At 39.4% G+C, this 21700-nt stretch overlaps 2 protein-coding genes and 1 pseudogene across 12 annotated transcripts; all 3 read right to left on the bottom strand.

The window, feature by feature from the left end:
• Nucleotides 1-609: 609 nt before the first annotated feature.
• On the bottom strand, nucleotides 610-2467 carry LOC136220686 (alkane hydroxylase MAH1-like). The gene has a single exon (XM_066008478.1). It carries the CDS (start codon nucleotides 2288-2290, stop codon nucleotides 806-808), a length of 1485 nt encoding a protein of 494 aa, XP_065864550.1. The 5' UTR covers nucleotides 2291-2467; the 3' UTR covers nucleotides 610-805.
• A 1232-nt stretch (nucleotides 2468-3699) lies between these two features.
• Nucleotides 3700-12238, bottom strand: LOC136218916 (protein MOR1-like). Of its 11 annotated transcripts, none has more exons than XM_066006088.1 (15): nucleotides 11988-12237; nucleotides 11812-11847; nucleotides 11378-11523; nucleotides 11136-11246; nucleotides 10828-10933; nucleotides 9375-10740; nucleotides 8383-8758; nucleotides 7733-7771; nucleotides 7509-7635; nucleotides 7236-7358; nucleotides 7070-7146; nucleotides 6722-6880; nucleotides 6484-6642; nucleotides 5668-5902; nucleotides 3700-4048 (listed from the first exon to the last, which is right to left on the bottom strand). In XM_066006088.1, the coding sequence occupies exons 7-12, from the start codon at nucleotides 8394-8396 to the stop codon at nucleotides 6823-6825; spliced, it is 438 nt and encodes a 145-aa protein (XP_065862160.1). In that variant the 5' UTR covers nucleotides 8397-8758; nucleotides 9375-10740; nucleotides 10828-10933; nucleotides 11136-11246; nucleotides 11378-11523; nucleotides 11812-11847; nucleotides 11988-12237; the 3' UTR covers nucleotides 3700-4048; nucleotides 5668-5902; nucleotides 6484-6642; nucleotides 6722-6822. The 11 variants fall into 11 exon arrangements, with proteins under 11 accessions (XP_065862160.1, XP_065862168.1, XP_065862169.1 ...); XM_066006096.1 differs by lacking the exon at nucleotides 5668-5902 and having other exon boundaries at nucleotides 3702-4048; nucleotides 8383-8448; nucleotides 9375-9428; nucleotides 9534-10740; nucleotides 11988-12238; XM_066006097.1 differs by lacking the exon at nucleotides 5668-5902 and having other exon boundaries at nucleotides 3702-4048; nucleotides 8383-8448; nucleotides 9375-9407; nucleotides 9534-10740; nucleotides 11988-12238.
• Nucleotides 12239-19906: 7668 nt separating this feature from the next.
• On the bottom strand, nucleotides 19907-21235 carry LOC136220685 (alkane hydroxylase MAH1-like; annotated as a pseudogene).
• Between the last annotated feature and the right edge of the window lie 465 nt (nucleotides 21236-21700).

The raw sequence follows: 21700 nt of genomic DNA, 5'->3' as shown, positions 1-21700 counted from the left end.
ATTGCATTGGAATCTCCGAGAATTGTATCTAAATGATGGTCGAATCAACAAGTGCACTAGAGAGTCTAAAATCATGTAATCATCATGCATCACCTTATCTTTATCAATCGAGATTTGTAAACTTAACAATATAATTCCCGGGCCCTTCATCCATAATGTCCACATGTGCCACAGGTTTCCAAAGTTCCAAAAAGATATAGCCAATTTCATCCCAGACGTTTCACACTAAGAGCATCCTTGTAGGGTTGGATAAGATTTTTATTAAACTGAGGTGCAATGGCTATACGTAACTTTAACCTATCATCATCAATATTGTTTACAACTATTAAACCCTCATCTTTCAAGTCAACTAGAATTAGCTCCTCAATTACTTCTTCCTCACCGGCAAAGGGGATTGCGCGGACAATGGAGGGGTGGAACCAGCTCGGTCATGGGGCTCCGATGGTTGTCCAGACCGCCGCGTAGGCGAGAACGTGGTGGGGGTTTAATCCTTTCAAATAGTACTATACCAATGTATTCTTGCGCTTGTGAAAATATATATGCTTGGAGACTTATCCTTCTGTGGGAAATTTATTAACAAGAAAAAGAAAATCTATAGTGTCTAATAAAGAGAAGTTAGTTTTCATTTACTTAATTTGTATATATTTATATATATAGGTTAACTTGGACAAACAACATAAAATGACATTGTTACAATTATTTTAGTACAAGTAACATATACTTGTTAATTTGACAAACAACATAGCTTTTATGAAGAAAGCTTAGATAAAGCAGTCCAGTAGGGACTTGTTCCATCTTGTCCTCATTAAGCATATCTTTTGAAAACTCTAACCTTTAAACCCTTTTTCTGCTGAAGAGTTACAGAACAAGATGGATAAGCATGCTGATCTTCAATCAATTGAAGAGAATAATTCCGTAAGATAGCACAAACAACTGTTTTTATCTGCACAAAGGACAGATCTTTACCTAGACAAGTTCTTGGTCCAGTATTGAATACTGCAAACTTGTATGAAGGATAATGTTTGATTCCTCCACTCTCCGAAATCCATCTCTCCGGCTTGAATTCTAAGCAATCTTCACCCCATATTTCTTTCATCCTTCCCATTGCATACAAAGAATATACAATCGTTGTATTTTTGGAGATACTATGACCACTTGGGAGGATATCTGATTCAATCGATACTTTCCGTTCAAAGGGTACCGGCGGATATAATCTTAGAGCCTCACATATAACTCCATGTAGATAAACAAGTTGTTTGAGCTTTTCAAAATCGAAAACAAATTTGGATTTATCATTACCAAAATGTTGTTCCATCTCTTTCAAGATGTTTGTTTCTGTAGATGGGTTGGTTGCAATTAGCCAAAAGGTCCAAGAAAGAGCAGCACTCGTTGTATCTCTTCCTGCAAATAAAAGATTAATTGCCATATCCCTTATAAACTTGTGACTCAGTACTTGTTCGTTCTGCAGAAAATATGTTAGGGCATCGAATTCATTAATGTTTCTGTTTTGTTCTAATTCTTGTTGCTTTATTTTGATGCAATGCTCCACAAAATGATCAAAGGTATGGGATGCTCTTGTCATCTTCTTTTCTTCTCCAATCTGTAGCCATCTTTGCAGCTTCCATATAATACGAGGCACAGTATTGCGATATAAGAAAACTTGCAAAATATCGTCAAAAGCTTTCTCAAAAGGAAGACGAGGGAAATCTATGGACAGAGTATTAGGATCCATACCACAAACCAAAATGCAGATATTATCGAAACTAAAACGTTGAAACATGTCTTTTAAATCTAGCTCATTGCCCAGTTTGTTGGCATGGTCCAAAACCGAGAATAAACCTTGGGAAATCTTTTGGTGCATAGAGCTTTTGACAGCAAGCTCAAACCTCTTGTATTTAAAGAGAGAGTGAATCATAGCCCTCTGAAATCGCCAGGTATCAGAATCTGCGTTGAAAATCCCATCTCCAAGGTATTCGAAAATGTGGTTGAAATCAGGGCCTTTAGGATAGTTGGAGAAGTTTTTGTTCAAAGTGTGATGAACATTCATGTGATCACTAGTGACCACAAAGTCCATGCCACAGAACCAAGGACCTTTGAAATAAAATGTCCCATTACTTTGCTGAAGAAAACCAGCGATGAAATCGTGGATTCGTGATGCATTGGAGAGAAGTGATGGGATCATACCAACGACAGGCCAATTGGTGGGTAATGAGTTTCTGTTGGACCACCAGAACCACAGGCTAAGAACAAGAATCAAAACAAAAGCTACTACCATTCCTACTATCTCCATTTAATTAAACTACTTTACAAGACTACAACCTTACTTTTGAGTTACAACCGAACATCTTATTTATAGTTGTTGCTCAGAGACCCTATAGGGGAGCTACAGCCTTGAGTATTCACTAGTAGTCGAAAAACGCTAAAAAATTATGTGAAAACTACTAAGATTGTATTTCTTTTGTTTTCCTTTATTAAAATATTGCACTCAACTTTAAATATTAATAAGCAATTATGAATCTTAGGATGGGGAAGTTGCGTATGGCCATCATTTGTTATAGATTTGCTAAATGTGTATAAATATATGTAGCAATTCTATAACGTAACAAATCATCCATAATTATTATGTTTATTTATTGGAAATTTTGGATATCATGGAATTATCCCAATATAGAAATTATAGCAAGATTGGTACATATCTATAAATATCATGTATCCTCTACCATTTTCTTATATATTTCTTCCCTTGAGAACTTAGACCTTTCATTGCCTGGGTTCAAGTAGGGGTTACGGACTTGTTTTCTTAATTACCTTATAATTCAAGTTTATACTGGTTACGAACTAACTCTCAAGCCCATAGTCTTTCACCCAATTAATATATTTATATTAAAAAAATAAATTAAAAATTAGAATTAAATTATGATTATGATTATTAACAATAAAAATATAGCAAACCAATATTTAGTTAATTAATTTAACTAAACTCAGCAAATATAATCTTAAATACTCCATTCGTCCCATTATATAAGTCGTTTTAGAAAGTGATTTTTTTTTTAAAATATAAATCGTTTTGGTTTTCCAAGAATTTTTAATTTAGTTTTTTAGTCCAAACATTGAATTTTTTGTCTTAATCTATGTGTTTTTTTAACATTCCACTCTCCAGATTAGTGTAAAGACCGCCACGAGCTCCAATCACTAGTGGAAAAATGGCCATTTGCATCGGCCGTTTAGGGCCTTTTGCATCGACCGCAGCGCGATGCAAAAGCCCTCGACGCAAATACAATTGCATCGGTCGCTGGCCGATGCAAATGAGGTGGTCATTTGTGTCGGCCCCTTAAAGAGACCGACGCAAATGGCCACCTCTATTGCATCGGCCCTTTGTAAGGGGCCGATGCAAATGATGTGTCAGCCACGTTAAATAATACAATCATTTGCATCGGTCCCTTACAACGGCCGATGCAAATGATTCTTTATTTGCATCGGTCTTTTTAAGGGCCGATGCAAATGATATAACATTTGCATCGGCCATATTTAAGGGCCGATGCAAATGATTGTATTATTTGCATCGGCCATATTTAAGGACCGATGCAAATAATGAATTTATTTGCACAAATAAATTTATTTATTTTTCCAGAATTTAATTTTAATATCCTTCATTATCCTGTATTCAGATTTGTTCAATTTGAAGACAAAATATACTAAATTAATATATTGCATCATTTCAGTACCCTGTAACAAATTAATAGTTTCATAAGAAAAAAAAAGTTACCATTTGTTTCCAACCGTGTCAAACTACAAAGATTAGTGTCTACGGGGCTACACGATAATATATCCTAAAGTTAACACTCCTAGTTCGCACCGAGAAATCCAATAAAAAGAAGGAATAAAATATGATAATAACGATGATACTGGAGAAGACATCAAACATGATCAACAACACTGCACTCCATTCAATAAAAAACGGGCCATTTCATGCAACTCCCTGGATCGGTCCATTACAACACCTTAAATCCACGACCCCTTCCACGATTTCCCCTTCCACGCCCACGACCTGCAACATAAACAGATCATGTTCATCTTACAAGACTATGTTTAACCAATTCGAAATACATCTCATTTTTAACGAACATACGGTGCTGAAAACTCAACCTCCACCAATTTACATAAAAATTCTCAACAACTAATGTAACACAATGCTGGTGAGAGAGTTCATAATTCATCCTATCTCTATAACCTTTAGGAATTAATATTTACTCGAACATCTCTTGAAAATCATCCGAATTTGAATACATAAATTCTTTGGATGTTTAATTTATCATTCCAATCATCTCATTAGCTTTTGCAGTTTTGAGTTCACCTTCTCACCAAACTGTCACCAGATTAACAGCTGGCTTTTGCTGTGAATTATTTTAAATTTATCTTATTTTGTTCAAGGACGATTTTGATAAATTATAGTTAAAAAAGGCATACCATTGGAAAAACATATACAACAACAACAACAAAGCCTTAGTCCCGAAATGATTCGGGATCGGCTAACATGAACCATCATATAAAACCGTGAAAATCAAGTCGTGTCAGCGACACAGATTCGCTCCCTCCACTCCGTCCTATCCACTACCATATTTTCCTCAATTCCCAATAAACTCATATCACTCTCGATCACCCTCCTCCAAGTTTGCTTAGGTCTTCCCCTACCCCTCACCACTACATCCCTTTGCCACTCTTCGGTTCTCCTAACCGGCGCATCAAGCGCTCTACGTCTCACATGGCCAAACCACCTTAGTCGGTTTTCTCTCATTTTATTCTCAATAGATGTGACCCCTACTTTTGTCCTAATTATTTCATTACGCACCCGGTCCTTTCTCGTGTGACCACACATCCATCTCAACATACGCATCTCCACCACCGACATCTTATGGATGTGGCAGTGTTTCACTGCCCAACACTCCGTACCATATAACAATGCTGGTCTAATTGCCGTCCGGTAGAATTTTCCCTTCAATCTATTAGGCATGCCGGGATCACAAAGGAAACCCGTAGCACTCTTCCACTTCGACCAACCAGCTTTAATCCTATGGGCAACATCTCCATCTACTTCTCCATCCATTTGGATAATAGATCCTAAATACCGGAAGCAATCCGAGGCCTGAACAACTCTCCCATCTAGGGTGATTGTCCCTGCCTCCCTACTCCTACGGCCGCTAAACTTACACTCCAAATATTCTGTCTTACTTCGACTCAACTTAAAGCCTCTAGATTCTAGAGTTTGCCTCCATAGTTCCAACTTCATCTCCACTCCTTCTTTCGTCTCATCAACCAACACAATATCATCTGCAAACAGCATGCACCATGGTATACCATCTTGAAGTGAACTTGTTAGTTCATCCATAACGATGGCAAAAAGAAATGGGCTTAGTGCGGAACCTTGATGCACTCCAATCGTAATAGGAAACTCTTCAGTTTTCCCAACACTAGTACGTACACTCGTGCATACTCCCTCATACATGTCCTTTATGATGTCAATATATTTCCGCGAAATGCCTTTCCTTATCAAGGCCCACCAAAGTACTTCCCTTGGTACCTTATCATATGCTTGGAAAAACATATACAACAGATAAAAAAAATAAATGTGAAAAATGTAAGTCATAAGTTGAGGAAAAAGGGAAGTACCACGGCCTTGAGCTGGTGCATCGTAATTGTAGCCTCCATCTTGCTGCATGTCAGCATGAGTTCCATTATATCCTCCTCTCTCGCGGCCACGGAAACCACGTCCTCTTCCTCGGAAACCACTCTTGAAGAAATTCAAGAATATATGCTTGGATAATTCACACATTGGTGAACACGGGTGCTACGGAAACTGAAGGACGCTCCCCTAAAAGATGAAATTCTACTCTTTTCTACACTTCTAAATTGTTAATACAATAGAAGAGAACAATATTAGGAAATGGTTCAACTAAGACTAGTATTTCTTAGGGAAAAAGTTATACTCTTCTGCCAGTACCTAAAAATGATACAACAGATTTTAAACAGTATATGCAATCTCAATCTGCCCTCATTCAAGCCCTAGGCAAGCTTAACGCCCATTCAGAGCCTGAAAATTCATGTATCATTAACAAGAAGTCCAATCAACCATTGATGCACTTTGACAATTTGAGACACTTAAGGTAAACAACAATAGCTAGTTCTTTAAAGAATTTTAATGTTTCCGTTCTCGTTTAATTTGTTCCTCTCTCTTATCAGCTCATTCCTTTGGTAATGATAAAGATGAGTAAACCATATAATAACCATTAATGCCACCATGACATCAATAATCCAAATCGTGTGCTATTAGGGAACAACTTTCTGTGACTTTCTATGACAGCTACTAACAACAAATGTAATCTGGCATCAGACTCCATAGGATAATTATCCATTTCACGTAAGACCACCAACTGTACCATATCTCTCAAGCAAGCAGGCAAGGCTTAAAGAAGCAACTAAAATTACCTTGGTGAGTTTAATCAGGCATTTGACAACAAGATCAGAGAACTTCTGATTTCTGATGGCAAATGTCTCACTTGACGCGGGTGAAGGCCATCTTGAGGGATCTAGTGGACTTAAGAGATTAATTAGGACAGCAAAGGATTAAGTTCGATCAGCATTATCCTGTATGTACAACCACTTATAAGGTAGGAAGTAAAACATATCTTAAACTTGATAAGAAGCATGTCAGTTAAACCATCACCAAAATTTTAAGCATAAGCACATTCAATGCTTTCAATAGTTGGCTGCCGTCGTCCATATGGGGAACCCTTTCATCCAACAGCCAAAGTAGAAGCTCTGTTATTAGACTGTCCAGAGTGCTCTCTTTAACAGCATGAGCAAGTCTTTTATTTTGAAATGTCTGCAGCAAATTCAATCAAGCAAAACACTATGTTAGAAATGCATCCTAACATAGTGGTTAGTTCTCCAAAAAGGAGTATTCAGTCTCTGCTTGTTATTCAGACCCTAATCATAGTGTTTAACCATGTACACATGAAGAACTGGGAAAGAAGGCAGAACAATAAACAAGAACACTGGGCTGTAAACTTACCTGCATAAGTGTATGAAGAACGTATTACAAGACCTTGACGAAGCTCCTGTCAAACTGAAGTCAAAAGTCTTGGCCACCTGTTTAGTCAAGAAATATAAGGAGTGGTGGACGCAGAAAATGCCCAAAAGAAACATAAGAGAAGGTACTTATTCTCTATATCACTTGCCTTGCTAGCCAAGCATGAAACAAGTCTATCAGCATCTTTCACAAGTTCATTCATTAGACTGCCTTCTGGATCACCAGTGGCCTGTGCCAACTCATGGCACACAACTTTCATTCCTTCAACTGACTGCAACCAAATACACCAAAATTCAGAATCTCAATTTAATAAAACCATGTAAAAAAAAACATAATGCCGCAAAATAAAATTTTATCTGTGCATAATGAAATAAAATAAACAATTTAATGACCTAGTGATTATATAAAGGACAATACAAACCTGCTCTGGGGAGCCAAAGCATATGATATCCAAAGCTTCATTCCAATCTGTAGGCCCATTGATGCTAGTAACTGCACGGGGCATTATCTGTCGTTCCATGTGAACATCATGAGGGATGAAGTTTTTCCTACAAATGAATAACAGTTAGTATGACAAACATGAATCAAATCATACTGTAAAAGTACACTGATCAATTTGAAAATGTGGAATTTTAAAAATGTTACCTAGAGAATGCTGGGTCCGCTTGTTCTGCTAAGTCAAACCTAGCAGACATGAAGGAAACAATAAATACCAACCAAGGACAAAAAGGTACAAAACCCTAAACAAAAGCATGGATAGTTATTCAACCAACCAACAAAAGAAATTGGAAAACTTTAAATTCGCTTTATTACATATACCTATAGAGCTATGATAACTGTCTAAGAAAATGAACAACATACAACTCAACTAAGGCAGATACCCTGAATTAATTTTTTGGATCTTTAGCTGTAATCAAATTCTTTTATATCTCAATGGATGGATGATAACAGACCAAATTTATCAAAACTTTAGAGTTTGGAGTGTACTAGTTTATATGAACCATATCTAAATTATATGATCTATGTGCCAGTGATTCATCTATTTTGAAATGGTTGCAAAGCCAGATACTAGTATGAACTGAAATAGGAACATTTGTGCCCTGCACTAAAAGTACTCTACAGAAAAACACCAAGGTGCATAGGCCAACATATTTTATCAATATCATTATCATAATCAAATGTTCCTCTATCAGATTCAGATGTATACATAAATAAACAAAAAGAAACGTAAAATACTGAAAACCATTATAAGCTCCCTAAAAATAAACTTGAATTTAATTAAAATTGCCACACACCTAGTGAAATTCATGAACTGTCACCACCCCATATATTTCTCGTCCCAGAGATTTTTGCCTTGCAGGCTGGACACATGTAACCAACTAAATTAGACTGCCGTATCAGCAACCTCATGGATAAACTCTATTCAACACCATATACACACAATATACACACAGTAGTAAATCGTTATCCACCAATATCATCTACAGTTAAGTCAAATTCAAATAGAACTGAGGCATCAAACACCCTTTCCATCTCAGAATTATTTACTAAGCTCATCGGCACCGCTATCTCGGTTTTGAAACTAAATTTTAGATGCTCAATTTCCTCCAACTTCAAATCCTCGAATCCTGTTATTTTATCATCCCCTTTATCCGTTGCACTGAGATCAATCTGCACATATGTAATTTTAGTTGCAATGAGAATCTCTTGTAGAATTTATTTCTTCCCTCTAAACAATAGTTCTTTTAGGTATATGATATGCTGTAATCTTTAATACTTCCTTCATTATCAATTAAGACGGATCTATCTTATCTTTTAGAACAATGTCATAATCATCAATCTTCTATGTCATTTCATCAATATTCATATAATCAACTTTAATTAAAATTAAGAAGAAATCAGACAGATTCAACATTACCCAAAACTCAAAAAAAAAAAAAAAAGTATAACTATAAACATGATACAGAAGTTCTGTAATTAAATTAAGAACCCTAAAAGAAAATATCTTTGTACTAAGTTCAACATCTAAAAGTAATTAAAAAAAGCTACCAATAGAAGTAATCAATCACAACTATGCCTAAGTAATGTAAACACAATAATAACCAAAGAATTGGAAATTATACTATGAAATTCCTAAGATGCAGCTCAAATGTAAAAGTAACCGATAAAACTTAAACATGATGGAATTGTAAATCTAATAGCAAGAAGAAACATTGAATTAAAACGGCCTAATTAAGATTTGAATAAAATAGCATTACACAATGATAAATTAGATCTGAGAACTTACTTTGCTAAGTAAAAGTTATCAGTCTTTGGGTACCTGCATCTTTGCTAAAATCATCTTAAATGTTTCCCCCGAGTAAAATAGTAGAATTAAACCAATATCTATAGTATCAAGTATAAATGACAGGAAAAAATTTGAACAAATGGACAGATAGTGACTTACGGTTCTAATCCTTGTTGAAGAAATCACGATCTATCAACAGGACATCGCAACTGAAACAAGAAACTTGAAAAAATAGGACATCACTCCTGAACCTGCGAGAGACGAGAAGAAACCTGCTTGCCATTGGAGGCGGCGCATAGAATCTGAGTGAAGCTGAATTCACATCGTGTGAAATGAAGAGTAGTGGCGCCTAGGGTAGGAAGTTCGAGACAGAGGGGAAGGTGATGGCGATAATACAAAATCTGAAAATCAAATGGCAACTCATCGCCAACGGAACCCTAAATCAAATAGAAAAGAAAGAAGTAGTAAAAGGAGGAGAAAAGAGAAAGGGAGTAGCCAGTGACGAAGTAAAGAACGACGACAAAGCAACAGGGAGACGAAGGATTTTCAACTCAGAGCTCAGAATCGGAACAACCCAAATGGAAAATTGTATTTGCACGATGAAGGGAGAGGAGAGAACAAAGGATCGAAGCAAACTTCTGGATTTTTCTTCAACGACTTGATAGTTTCCATGATAGGAATTTTTCTTCGCGACCTTCTGGATTTTTTCCAGCAAACTTCTTTCTTCAGTACTTATTAGGTCTACTCTATTTTTCGCAAAAAGGGAATTGGGGAAAAAACAGATTGTTCATTTGCATCAGCCCTATGAAAGGCCGATGCAAATGATAACCGTATAGGACCCGTGCAAATATATGAATAGGCTTTTGCATCGGCCCTTAATAAGGGACTGATGCAAATAACAAAAGTATTTGCATCGGCCCTTAATAAGGGGCTGATGCAAATAAGAAAAGTATTTGCATCGGTCTTGCTTAAAGGACCAATGCAAATATATGAATAGGCTTTTGCATGGGCCCTTAATAAGGGGCCGATGCAAATAATAGAAGTATTTGCATCGGTCTTACTTAAAGGACCGATGCAAATACATGAACGGGCTTTTGCATCGGCCCTTTATTAAGGACCGATGCAAATAACGAAGGTATTTGCGTCGGTCCTTAATAAGGGGCCGATGCAAATACTTATTTCATGACAATTGCATCGGCCCCTATTAAAGGGCCGATGCAAATGTATTAGGGGCCGATGCAAATGCAGCGATGCAAATGAACATTTTTCTACTAGTGAATATTGCCAGCCACAGCTCACAGCAATGCACGATCCTCAGCTTTATGCTGCTTCACATGATTATACAGAATTTTATTGTACACCAAAACTGAAAAATTGAAAAATAAGACTGGCATCAATCTATTGTTTATGAAAAGCATTGGACAGTTAAATCGCTTTTGAAACATGATATAACCTTATAGAAATGAACTTCTGTTCTTGGCTTCTGCTTTCTCCTGCCATATTCTCCTTCAATATGACATCAGTAAAGGTTCACAGGAAATTGAAATCCACAGATGCATCTACAAAGCCAAAAGGAATCATTTTTTTACATCTATCTGGGGAATAAAAAGCGAAAGGAAGCTCGAGATGCGATGCAAATGAGTTCTAGAGTAAGCAAGAACTGAAAAACAAACAGCATGAATATGATCAACATAGCAAATACTATAAGATTAATTTCAGAAGCATTCCAAGGTATTGTGGAGTAACAAGTAGTTGAAATACCTCATGTTGCCATGACACACTAGTATTATGAATCAACAAGATAGACGAACACATTTGCCCATGTTAATCATTGGACAGAGAATCTCTTTCATATTCTGATGAATGTGACAGCTACGAGATACCAAAATATACTATGTTAAGTTTCTCTTTTATTATCTTGATAATTTCCTTGTCTAATTAAACGTCATTTTAGAAACTAAATAAAACCTGAAAGGAGCAATAATGCCCAATTCAACTCTTACCCATATCATATGGTGCTTTCGGAGAGCCTTATTACAACTCTGTCAGGATAAACTAATTTAGAACACATGCTGTAAGGTTGATCATCTATTCCAATATTATATTAGAGCATGAAAGCTATCCACCATTGTTGCGCTTCTCCTTCAACCTTAAAAAATAGCAAAGTCTATCATAAAAATAATAATAAGAAAAACAGAGTAACCATAAAATTATCTATTTAGGTTCCATACATCCAACCTAAATCATCAGTTGTAAACCATAGCAGTGTTTCCCCTAGGAAAACTTCTTCCCTATGATTACCAAGGGCCCATGATTAAGCAAAAACTTTTCAACTTCCCTTATCATAAATCAACACTCTAATTATAAATATAGAACAACCAAATCAATAATAGCAAACAAATCCAAAGAAAAAGAAGAATTTAAATCTGGAAAATACCTGGCAGGAAAAGAAAACGCCAACTAATTAACAGATCTAGAAGTTAAACACAAAGAAAAGGGTAACCAGTCAAGGTTAGGAAGTAGGAAAATTAGTAGAAGAAAAAGCAGAACCTATAAAGGGAAGAAAACAAACCAAATCAAACCAACAATTGAAAAAAAGAAGAAAAAAAGTACCTAGAAATTCAGACTTATATTGATATAGGTCCCATGAAGAAGCATCGTGAATAACCCAAAGAATCCATAGTTTCAAACCACCAAACAATCACGCGGACAACAATCTCTAAAAAATCACAGAGACTGAAGGAGAACTCGGAGACAGCGAGAATGAGTTCCCAAACCAGTAGAGAGAATAAGATGAGGGAGAGAGGTATGAAATTGGGATATTAGGATCTGTAACACAAATCAATTAAATAGTTTGGGCTTGTTTTTAATTAAGCTCATTCGACACTTTATGAAAGTGTTGGTAAAGCCTATTTCTTTTGTAGCGTTTCTATAGCGACCAATTGCATTATCAGCGATCAATATGGCTCATGACAGAGGCTGGAGGCGTCTTTGGATCGAAAGTGACTCATCTTATGTGGTACATTCAATTCGCAATAGAGTTAAGCTAGTGCCTTGGACTCTTAGACAGCACTGGCTAAAATGTCTGAAAAATCTTCAATCAATGACAGTGGTAGTCTCCCACATCTATAGAGAAGGCAATCAAGTGGCCGATTCCCTTGCAAACTACGGAAGAGTCAACTCAAACTTAACCTGGTGGTCGGACATCCCCCAATTCTGTATTTCGACTTTCCTTTGTAACTTAGGAGGATGGCAGGTCTACAGATTTGCTTAGTTTTATCTTGCACCTGATGTATTTATTAATTCTTTCATTTCTTTTTAATAAATTTGGTATAGGGATTGGGTGTTTTGATTAGGGGTGCCAACATAGTTGGGATGCCTATGATTCACACTCCCTGTTTACCAGCCCTTCAAAAAAAAAAAATTGCATTCAGTTGCTAAACAACCTAACTCGGTCGTAAACAGTTTAGCGGCCGAATTAGCAACCGATATTTCGGTCGCTAACTCTCTGTTTTTCTGTAGTGGATAGATTTTATTGTTGATGCTTTATTGGTGTGCTTTTGATGCCTACTATCCTTATTTTCCTTTTCTCTTATAGAATTTCTCCCAAGTTTTTTTTTATAAAGGGATTGATTTGGGGTATAAGATTAACTATAAGAACATCTTTTGTACAGAAAGTCAATTTCATATAAGGAGATCATTATATATGTCAAACATTCTTTCACAAATGACTTAAAAAAAAAAAGAAATGCGCAATATTTATATACTAAACATCACAAATAGGAAAAAAAGATTTTTTGCAAAACATATTATTTATTTATAACCCTACAAACAAAAGAAGGCTTATGTGTCAAACTAGTTTTCCTGCCTCAGAACACTCTCTCTACTCCTCTCTTTTCAGAGTTGTTTCTTTCCTTTATTGAATCTGCTAGTACTGAGCATAACTGGAACCTCTTGAAAGGGTCTTCCACCAACTCTTTGCCAGGTAACTCTTGATCCGATTATGAATCTGTTTCTTACACGCCTCTTCTCCCAATTCCTTGATTAAGTCGTGCATTTTCTCCCCAACGTTCATGGATTCTGGGTGGATAAGGGCGTCAAGACAAGGTGATGCGGACATCCTAACTAGGATCACTGATAAAACGCGCCTTGGCGGATCTACTTTCGTCGTTCCTACAGAGGTTGTACCTAGGAGGGCGGATACCCTGGACACGCAAGCGGGGCGGATCTAGGCGTACGCCATGAGGCGTACCAACAACTACACTGGGCGGATCTCAGGTTTACTTCCTGCCGAAGGAATTCAGCAACAACCCCTGACGCTCCGTACCTGCACCTCTGTACCAGTTGTCTAGGCGCATTACCTACCTTACCCTTTTATTATTAACCATATTGTAACCCTAATAGGGGTAGTTCCTGTCCTTTACTTATCATTTAGAGGTTGTATTTAAACCCTCATTTTGTAAGGATAAGGCAACTTTATCTATCAAATACTCTTTCTCTTTGAGAATTAAGGTTTATACCTTGTTTATCGGGATTCACTCCTTCTAGTCTAGCTAGAGAAGAACATCTTTGTAGGTTTACGATTAAAACCTTCATTTATCGTTTTCAATCTGTATCAATTGGTATCAGAGCCAATCGTTTCCTGACCCGAAACTTCTTTTGGCAATGGTTCAACCCCGACAACCGCAAGATTCCATGGAAATCGGTGACCGGAGATACGAGGAGCTGAGAGAGCACCTCGCGGAACAAATCCAGGCCAGCCTTGAGCGGCAGAAGCAAAACGACCAACGGTTCCAGGAGCTAACCGCTTCCTTGGAAAACCTCAGATTAGAGATTCGTGCAGTGGTCAGACCAGCCGCCGGGGAGTCGGACCAAAGGAGGGAAGGAGTCCTTGAACAACGACCCCAAAGGCAACCCACGCCACCTTGACTGCCGTTGACAAATGTCCAACTTCCACAAATGGGTCCTAGGGATCCTGAGGTAAGAAGACCCAACTTTGTCCTTGTGCATAACGCTGATAGCGATAGTGATGATTTTGAGGATCTTGGGGATAATGGTGCCTTTAGAAATATGAGGGATGTTGGTCCGATTGATAACAGGCGTGTGGGTATGGCTAGGGCAGAACCAGATCTAGGAAACTTTGACAGAGATGATGCCTTTAAGCTAAAAATAGACTTACCATCTTTTGGTGGCGAGCTGGATATAGAGGGATTCTTAGATTGGTTATCAGAAGTTGAGCGTTTCTTTGAGTATGCCGGGATTCCTGATGAGAGGAAGGTGAGGCTGGTGGCGTATCGCTTGAAGGGGGGCGCATCAGTTTGGTGGGATCAGATGAGGGAAGAAAGAAGAAGAGGGGGCAGAGATCCGATTAGATCTTGGCTACGGATGAAGGCGATGTTGAGGGAGCGGTTCTTACCGCCGGATTATGAGCAGTATATTTACAGCTCCTACAGGGGATGTTCTCAAGGGACCCGAAGTGTCCATGAGTATACTTCAGAGTTCTTGAGGCTTTCGGCGAGAGCCAACTTGTCTGAGACTGAAAGCCAAAAGACCTCTAGGTATCTAGAAGGGTTGAGATACAACATTCAGGATCGTATTGGCACACAGATGGTGGTGCGAGTACAAGATGCTAGGAATTTAGCCCTCAAGGCTGAATCCCAACTGACCGGGAGATCCAGGAGATCCGCCACTACTGAGTATACGCCTGGAGGAAGAGATAACGTGAAGTCTTATGACAAAGGCAAGCAGGTGGCGAGTGCCAGTGGGGCCAAAGTCAACAGTGTGGGAAGAGGATCCGTTGGAGATACTAGACCATACAGGGAAGCACCTATACCACCCAAGGGCAACAATCCGTATGCAAGGCCAGCACCTTTCAAATGTTTTCGGTGCAATGAGTCAGGCCATAGATCCAACGAGTGTCCTAGGAGGAAGAGCGCCAACATGGTAGAGAGGTATGAAGATGACTATGACGAAGAGGATGAAGTATTTTGTGAACCATTGGGAGAAGATGATGATGAGGCGGGTGAAGAGAGATACGCCATTCATGTGGTACGACGTTTGTTAGTCTCCAACCGAATAGAGGGAGATCAGAGGCACCGACTATTCAGGATCCGCTGTCTTGTGAAAGGTGGGCGATGTAATGTGATAATAGATAGTGGGAGCCAAGAGAACATTGTGAGTAGCAGCGCCGTTCGGAACTTCGGATTGTTGGCGGAGGCGCACCCTGATCCCTACAGGGTGGGATGGATCAAGAACGTGGGCGAGTTGAGGGTGACCCAGAGATGCAAGGTACCTATTGAGATTGGTAACTATCATGATGAAGTCTGTTGTGATGTGGTCGACATGGACGCATGCCACCTATTGTTGGGCCGACCCTGGCAGTTTGATAATGACGCCATCCACGCCGGAAGAGAAAACACTTACAGATTTGTAAAGAATGGGGTGAAGTTTGTCCTTACACCAATGATGAGAGAACCAAAGGCCGACGAGAAGTCTACCTTGGTAGTCTGTCCTACACACAAATCGTTTGTCAGCGAATGTGAGGAGAGCCAGATGGTGTATGTGGTAATGGTTAAGGCGAGTCGCGAGTCCGCCCAAATGGGCGAAAGGGAGATGCCGACTGAAGTGACCCGCCTACTTGGCGAGTATCAAGATCTGTTCCCCGACGAACTGCCAAGTGGGTTACCACCTTTGAGAGACATCCAACATCATATCGATCTTGTGCCTGGGGCTAGTTTGCCAAGCCTCCCACATTATCGAATGAGCCCAAAGGAGAATGATGTCATGAGACAGAAAGTGGAGGAACTCATCGAGATGGGGTACGTTAGGGAGAGTATGAGTCCTTGCGCTGTTCCAGCTTTACTTACACCGAAGAAGGATGGGTCTTGGCGGATGTGTGTTGACAGTAGGGCTATTAACAAGATCACCATCAAGTACAAGTTCCCGATTCCAAGGTTGGATGACATGTTGGACCAACTTGGCGGATCTCGAGTCTTCTCCAAGATTGATCTCAGGAGTGGGTACCATCAGATACGAATCCGATCTGGGGATGAGTGGAAGACTGCCTTCAAGACAAGAGATGGATTGTATGAATGGTTAGTTATGCCCTTTGGGATGACCAACGCCCCTAGTACTTTTATGAGACTGATGAATCAGGTGCTTCGCCCAGTGATTGGGAAGTTCGTAGTTGTGTATTTTGACGACATTTTGATCCACAGCCAGACCTTGGCGGAACATGAAGAGCACTTGCAGACAGTGTTTAACCTGTTAAGGAAACACCAACTATACGCCAACACCAAGAAGTGTGACTTTGTCATGGAGAGCTTAGTTTTCCTTGGATTCCTGGTCAGCGGGAGTGGAATCCAAGTTGATGGGGAGAAAGTAAGAGCCATCCGAGAATGGCCTACTTCGAGGAACGTGGGGGATATCAGGAGTTTTCATGGGCTAGCAACGTTTTATCGCCGATTCATTAAGAACTTCAGTTCCATAGTGGCCCCGTTGATGGAATGTTTGAAGAAGGGAAAGGGGTTCGAGTGGGCGGACGCCCAAGAAGAGAGCTTCGCCTTGATCAAGGAAAAGCTGAGTACAGCGCCAGTGCTGGCGTATCCCGATTTTGACAAACTGTTTGAAGTTGAGTGTGATGCCAGTGGAATTGGGATTGGTGGTGTCTTGATGCAAGAAAAGAGGCCCATTGCATAGTTCAGTGAGAAGCTCTGTGAGGCACGGCAAAGGTGGGCAATGTATGATCAAGAGTTTTATGCTGTAGTGAGGGCGTTGAAAGTATGTGAACATTACTTGGTGGGAAAAGAGTTCATCCTCTACACTGACCATCAAGCTCTCAAATACCTGGGAAGTCAGAAGCAACTTCGAAGTGCCATGCACGCCCGGTGGTCTGCCTTCATAGATAAGTTCCCCTATAAGCTTATCCATAAGGCTGGAAAACAGAACATAGTGGCGGACGCCTTGAGTCGGAGGGTTGCACTAATAAAAATAGTCAACCTGGAGACCGATTGTTTCGAACACATCAGAGGAGAGTACCTGGCAGATCCTGACTTTGGAAGTATCTGGGAGAAGTGCCAGCGCCAACCTGGGGATGGGGCGTATCACTTGATGGATGAGTATCTAATGAGGGGCAACCAACTTTGTTTACCCTACACTTCTATCCGCGAGAAGGTGGTCCGAAATCTACATGGCGGATCCCTGGGGGGACATTTTGGGCGAGACAAGACATATGCAGCAGTGAGTTCCCGTTATTTCTGGCCCAAAATGAGAAGAGATGTGGCGTACCTGGTAGAACGATGTTATATCTGCCAGACCGCCAAGGGACACGCTACAAATGCTGGCTTACAGCTACCCTTGCCTGTACCAGAAACCATATGGGAGGATCTGTCCATGGATTTTGTCCTAGGGTTACCCAGAACTCAGAGAGGCATGGATTCCATCTTTGTGGTTGTTGACCGGTTTTCGAAAATGGCACACTTCATACCATGCCGTAAGACTAACGACGCCTCAGCGACTGCCAAGCTATTCTTCAAAGAGGTTGTCAGACTATATGGCGTACCAAAGAGCATTGTCTCAGACCGTGACACAAAGTTCCTGAGTCACTTATGGCGGACCTTGTGGGCTCTTTTTGATACTTTTCTGAAGTTTAGTACCACCGCCCACCCTCAGACAGACGGACAGACAGAAGTGGTCAATCGGACTCTGGGAAACTTACTGCGCAGCAAATGTAAGGATAAGCCCAGGATGTGGGACGTGGTTTTAGCACAAGCTGAGTTCGCCTACAATGGATCTGTACACTCGGGAACTGGGAAGTCACCCTTTGAGGTGGTATACACTAAGACCCCGAATCACGTCCTTGATATAGCCCATCTTCCCAAAGGAAACGTGACTGCAAACTAGCTAGCCAAAGACTACGTCCAGATGCACCAAGAGGTGAAGGAGACTCTTGAGGAGAGAAACCAGAAACTAAAAGCTAAGGCGGATGAGCACCGCAGGGACCTACAATTCGAGGTGGGAGATGAGGTTATGGTACACTTGGGAAAAGAGAGACTCATCAACGCCACAAGCAGCAAGCTTCGACCGAGAAAGTACGGGCCATATAAGATCACCAAGAAGGTCAATGCCAATGCCTATCATATAGCTTTGCCGAACTGGCTGGGTAAAATCTCACCGGCGTTCAATATTCGTGACCTTAGCCCATGGAAGTCAGATGGTCCTTTGGAGCACAACACAAACAAGTCAGTGCCGAATTCTTTTAAAGAAGGAGAGAATGATGCGGACATCCTAACTAGGATCACTGATAAAACGCGCCTTGGCGGATCTACTTTCGTCGTTCCTATAGAGGTTGTACCTAGGAGGGCGGATACCCTGGACACGCGAGCGGGGCGGATCTAGGCGTACGCCATGAGGCGTACCAACAACTACACTGGGCGGATCTCAGGTTTACTTTCTGCCGAAGGAATTCAGCAACAACCCCTGACGCTCCGTACCTGCACCTCTGTACCAGTTGTCTAGGCGCATTACCTACCTTACCCTTTTATTATTAACCATATTGTAACCCTAATAGGGGTAGTTCCTGTCCTTTACTTATCATTTAGAGGTTGTATTTAAACCCTCATTTTGTAAGGATAAGGCAACTTTATCTATCAAATACTCTTTCTAGAATTAAGGTTTATACCTTGTTTATCGGGATTCACTCCTTCTAGTCTAGCTAGAGAAGAACATCTTTGTAGGTTTACGATTAAAACCTTCATTTATCGCTTTCAATCTGTATCACAAGGATCCCTTCTTAGACGAGGCAGTAGCCTTAGGCAGGCGCTGATACCATGCTACTACCAGACCCTTTAATATGGTAGAAAAGAGCTTGCCCTAAAATTGTTATGGTACCCCTATCCTCATCATGATCTCATTAAGATGCTCTTGAGATTAACCAAAGCCATTGAATTTCTCCACTTTCTCAACATACTCCATGAGGCTTCTCCAATTCTTCCCTCATTGTGTCTACACAGCTCCTATAGTATTCTGAACAAGATGGGAATTTTATTCCCACATGATTAAGCTCTCATGCCACCTAGAAAAAGCGAGCAATTCAATGAACCTGTTAACCTCTGCCTCAACTTCTTTCGTCATTTCATATCACATGCATCTTCACAATTGCTACTTGTAACCCCCCACAAGGTGGTACACCTAGCTTATAACTGGAAAATTATCAGGTTCAATAGCTTATAATTGGAATGAGTGACCCTTTGAAACTCGACTTTGCTAATTTTGTGACGATTGAGATGTATTGAATATGACCTCTTAAATTGAAACCAAACTGCTTGCGAGAGGATACAGAAAAGTTAGTTTTCATTTACTTAACTTGTATATATTTATATATATAGGTTAACTTGGACAAACAACATAAAAAGACATTGTTACAATTATTTTAGTACAAGTAACATATACTTGTTAATTTGACAAACAACATAGCTTTTATGAAGAAAGCTTAGATAAGAAGTCCAGTAGGGACTTGTTCCATATTGTCCTCCTTAAGCATATCTTTTGAAAACTCTAACCTTTAAACCATTTTTCTGCTGAAGAGTAACAGAACTAGATGGATAAGCATGCTGATCTTCAATCAATTGAAGTGAATAATTCCATAAGGTAGCACAAACAACTGCTTTTATCTGCAAAATGGACAGATCTTTACCTAGACAAGTTCTTGGTCCAGTATTGAATGCTGTAAACTTGTATGAAGGATAATGTTTGATTCCTCCACTCTCTGAAATCCATCTCTCCGGCTTGAATTCTAAACAATCTTCACCCCATATTTCTTTCATCCTTCCCATTGCATACAAAGAATATAAAATCTTTGTATTTTTGGAGATACGAAGACCACTTGGGAGGATATCTGATTCAATCGATACTTTCCGTTCAAAGGGTATCGGCGGATATAATCTTAAAGCCTCACATATAACTCCATGTAGATAAACAAGTCGTTTGAGCTTTTCAAAATCGTAAACAAATTTCGAGTTATCAGTACCAAAATGTTGTTCCACCTCTTTCAAGATGTTTGTTTCTGTAGATGGGTTGGTTGCAATTAGCCAAAAGGTCCAAGAAAGAGCAGCACTCGTTGTACTCTTCCTGCAAATAAAAGATTAGTTGCCATATCCCTTATAAACTTGTAACTCAGTACTTGTTCATTCTGCAGAAAATATGTTAGGGCATCGAATTCATTAATGTTTCTGTTTTGTTCTAATTCTTGTTGCTTTATTTTGATGCAATGCTCCACAAAGAGATTGAAAAGAGAGTGAAGCATAGTCCTCTGATATCGCCAGCTATCAAAATCGGCGTTGGCCAACCCATCTCCAAGGTATTCGAAAATGTGGTTGAATTCAGGGCCTTTAGGATAGTTGGAGAAGTTTTTGTTCAAAGTGTGATGAACATTCATGGGATCACTAGTGACCAAATAGTCCATGCCACAGAACCAAGGACCTTTGAAATGAAATGTCCCATTACTTTGCTGAAGAAAACCAGAGACGAAATCGTGGATTCGAGATGCATTGGTGAGAACTGATGGGATCATACCAACGACAGGCCAATTGGTGAGTACTGAGTTTCTGTTGGTCCACCAGAACCACAGGCTAAGAACAAGAATGAAAACAAAAGCTACTGCCATTCCCACTATCTCCATTTAATTAAACTACTCTACAAGACTACAAAGTAAGTTCCAACCAAACATCTTATTTATACTCGTTGCTCAGAGACGATCTAGGAGAGCTACCGACTTGAGTATCCACTAGTGGTCGTGGTCGAAAAAAGCTGAAAATTCGATGAAAACTACTAGGATGGTATTTCTTCTGTTTTCCTTTATTAAGCTATTGCACTAAACTTTAAATATTAATAAGTAATTATGAGTCTTGGTAGATAGGGAATTTGCGGTATATGCCCATCATCATAAACTTGCTGTTATTTTGCTAAATGTATATAAATATATGTAGCAATTCCATAATGTAACAAATCATCCATAATTATGTTTATTTATTGGAAATTTGGATGTCATATGGAATTATATCAATGTAGAAAGTATAGCAAGATTTGTACATGTCTATAAATACCATGTTTCCTCTATCATGTTCTTACATACCTGCCCTATCATTTCTTCCCTTTAGAATTTAGACCTTTCATTGCCTGGGTTCAAGTAGAGGTTACGGCTTGTTTCTTAATTATCTTATTATAATGGGTAAATAATTTATTAGTTCTCACTTTTTTATCTCATCTCCTTTTGGTCATTCTGTCTATTTTTTTTAGATTTTTAACCGTTATATTTGGTATAAACAGAC

Source organism: Euphorbia lathyris, chromosome 2 (genome assembly GCF_963576675.1).
Source record: "Euphorbia lathyris chromosome 2, ddEupLath1.1, whole genome shotgun sequence".
Classification (NCBI taxonomy): Eukaryota; Viridiplantae; Streptophyta; class Magnoliopsida; order Malpighiales; family Euphorbiaceae; genus Euphorbia; species Euphorbia lathyris.
Note: the sequence above shows the minus strand (reverse complement) of the source record. Positions and strands in the feature narration are given on the sequence as shown.

Excerpts from the sequence above, each read along its gene's own strand:
- LOC136220686 (XM_066008478.1), bottom strand. The coding sequence starts at position 2,290 with ATGGAGATAGTAGGAATGGTAGTAGCTTTTGTTTTGATTCTTGTTCTT.
- LOC136218916 (XM_066006095.1), bottom strand. Across the intron at positions 7,636-7,732 it reads GCGGACCCAGCATTCTCTAG|GAAAAACTTCATCCCTCATG; the intron begins GTAACATTTTTA and ends ATTCATTTGTAG. Across the intron at positions 7,147-7,235 it reads TTTCATGCTTGGCTAGCAAG|GTGGCCAAGACTTTTGACTT; the intron begins GCAAGTGATATA and ends TTGACTAAACAG.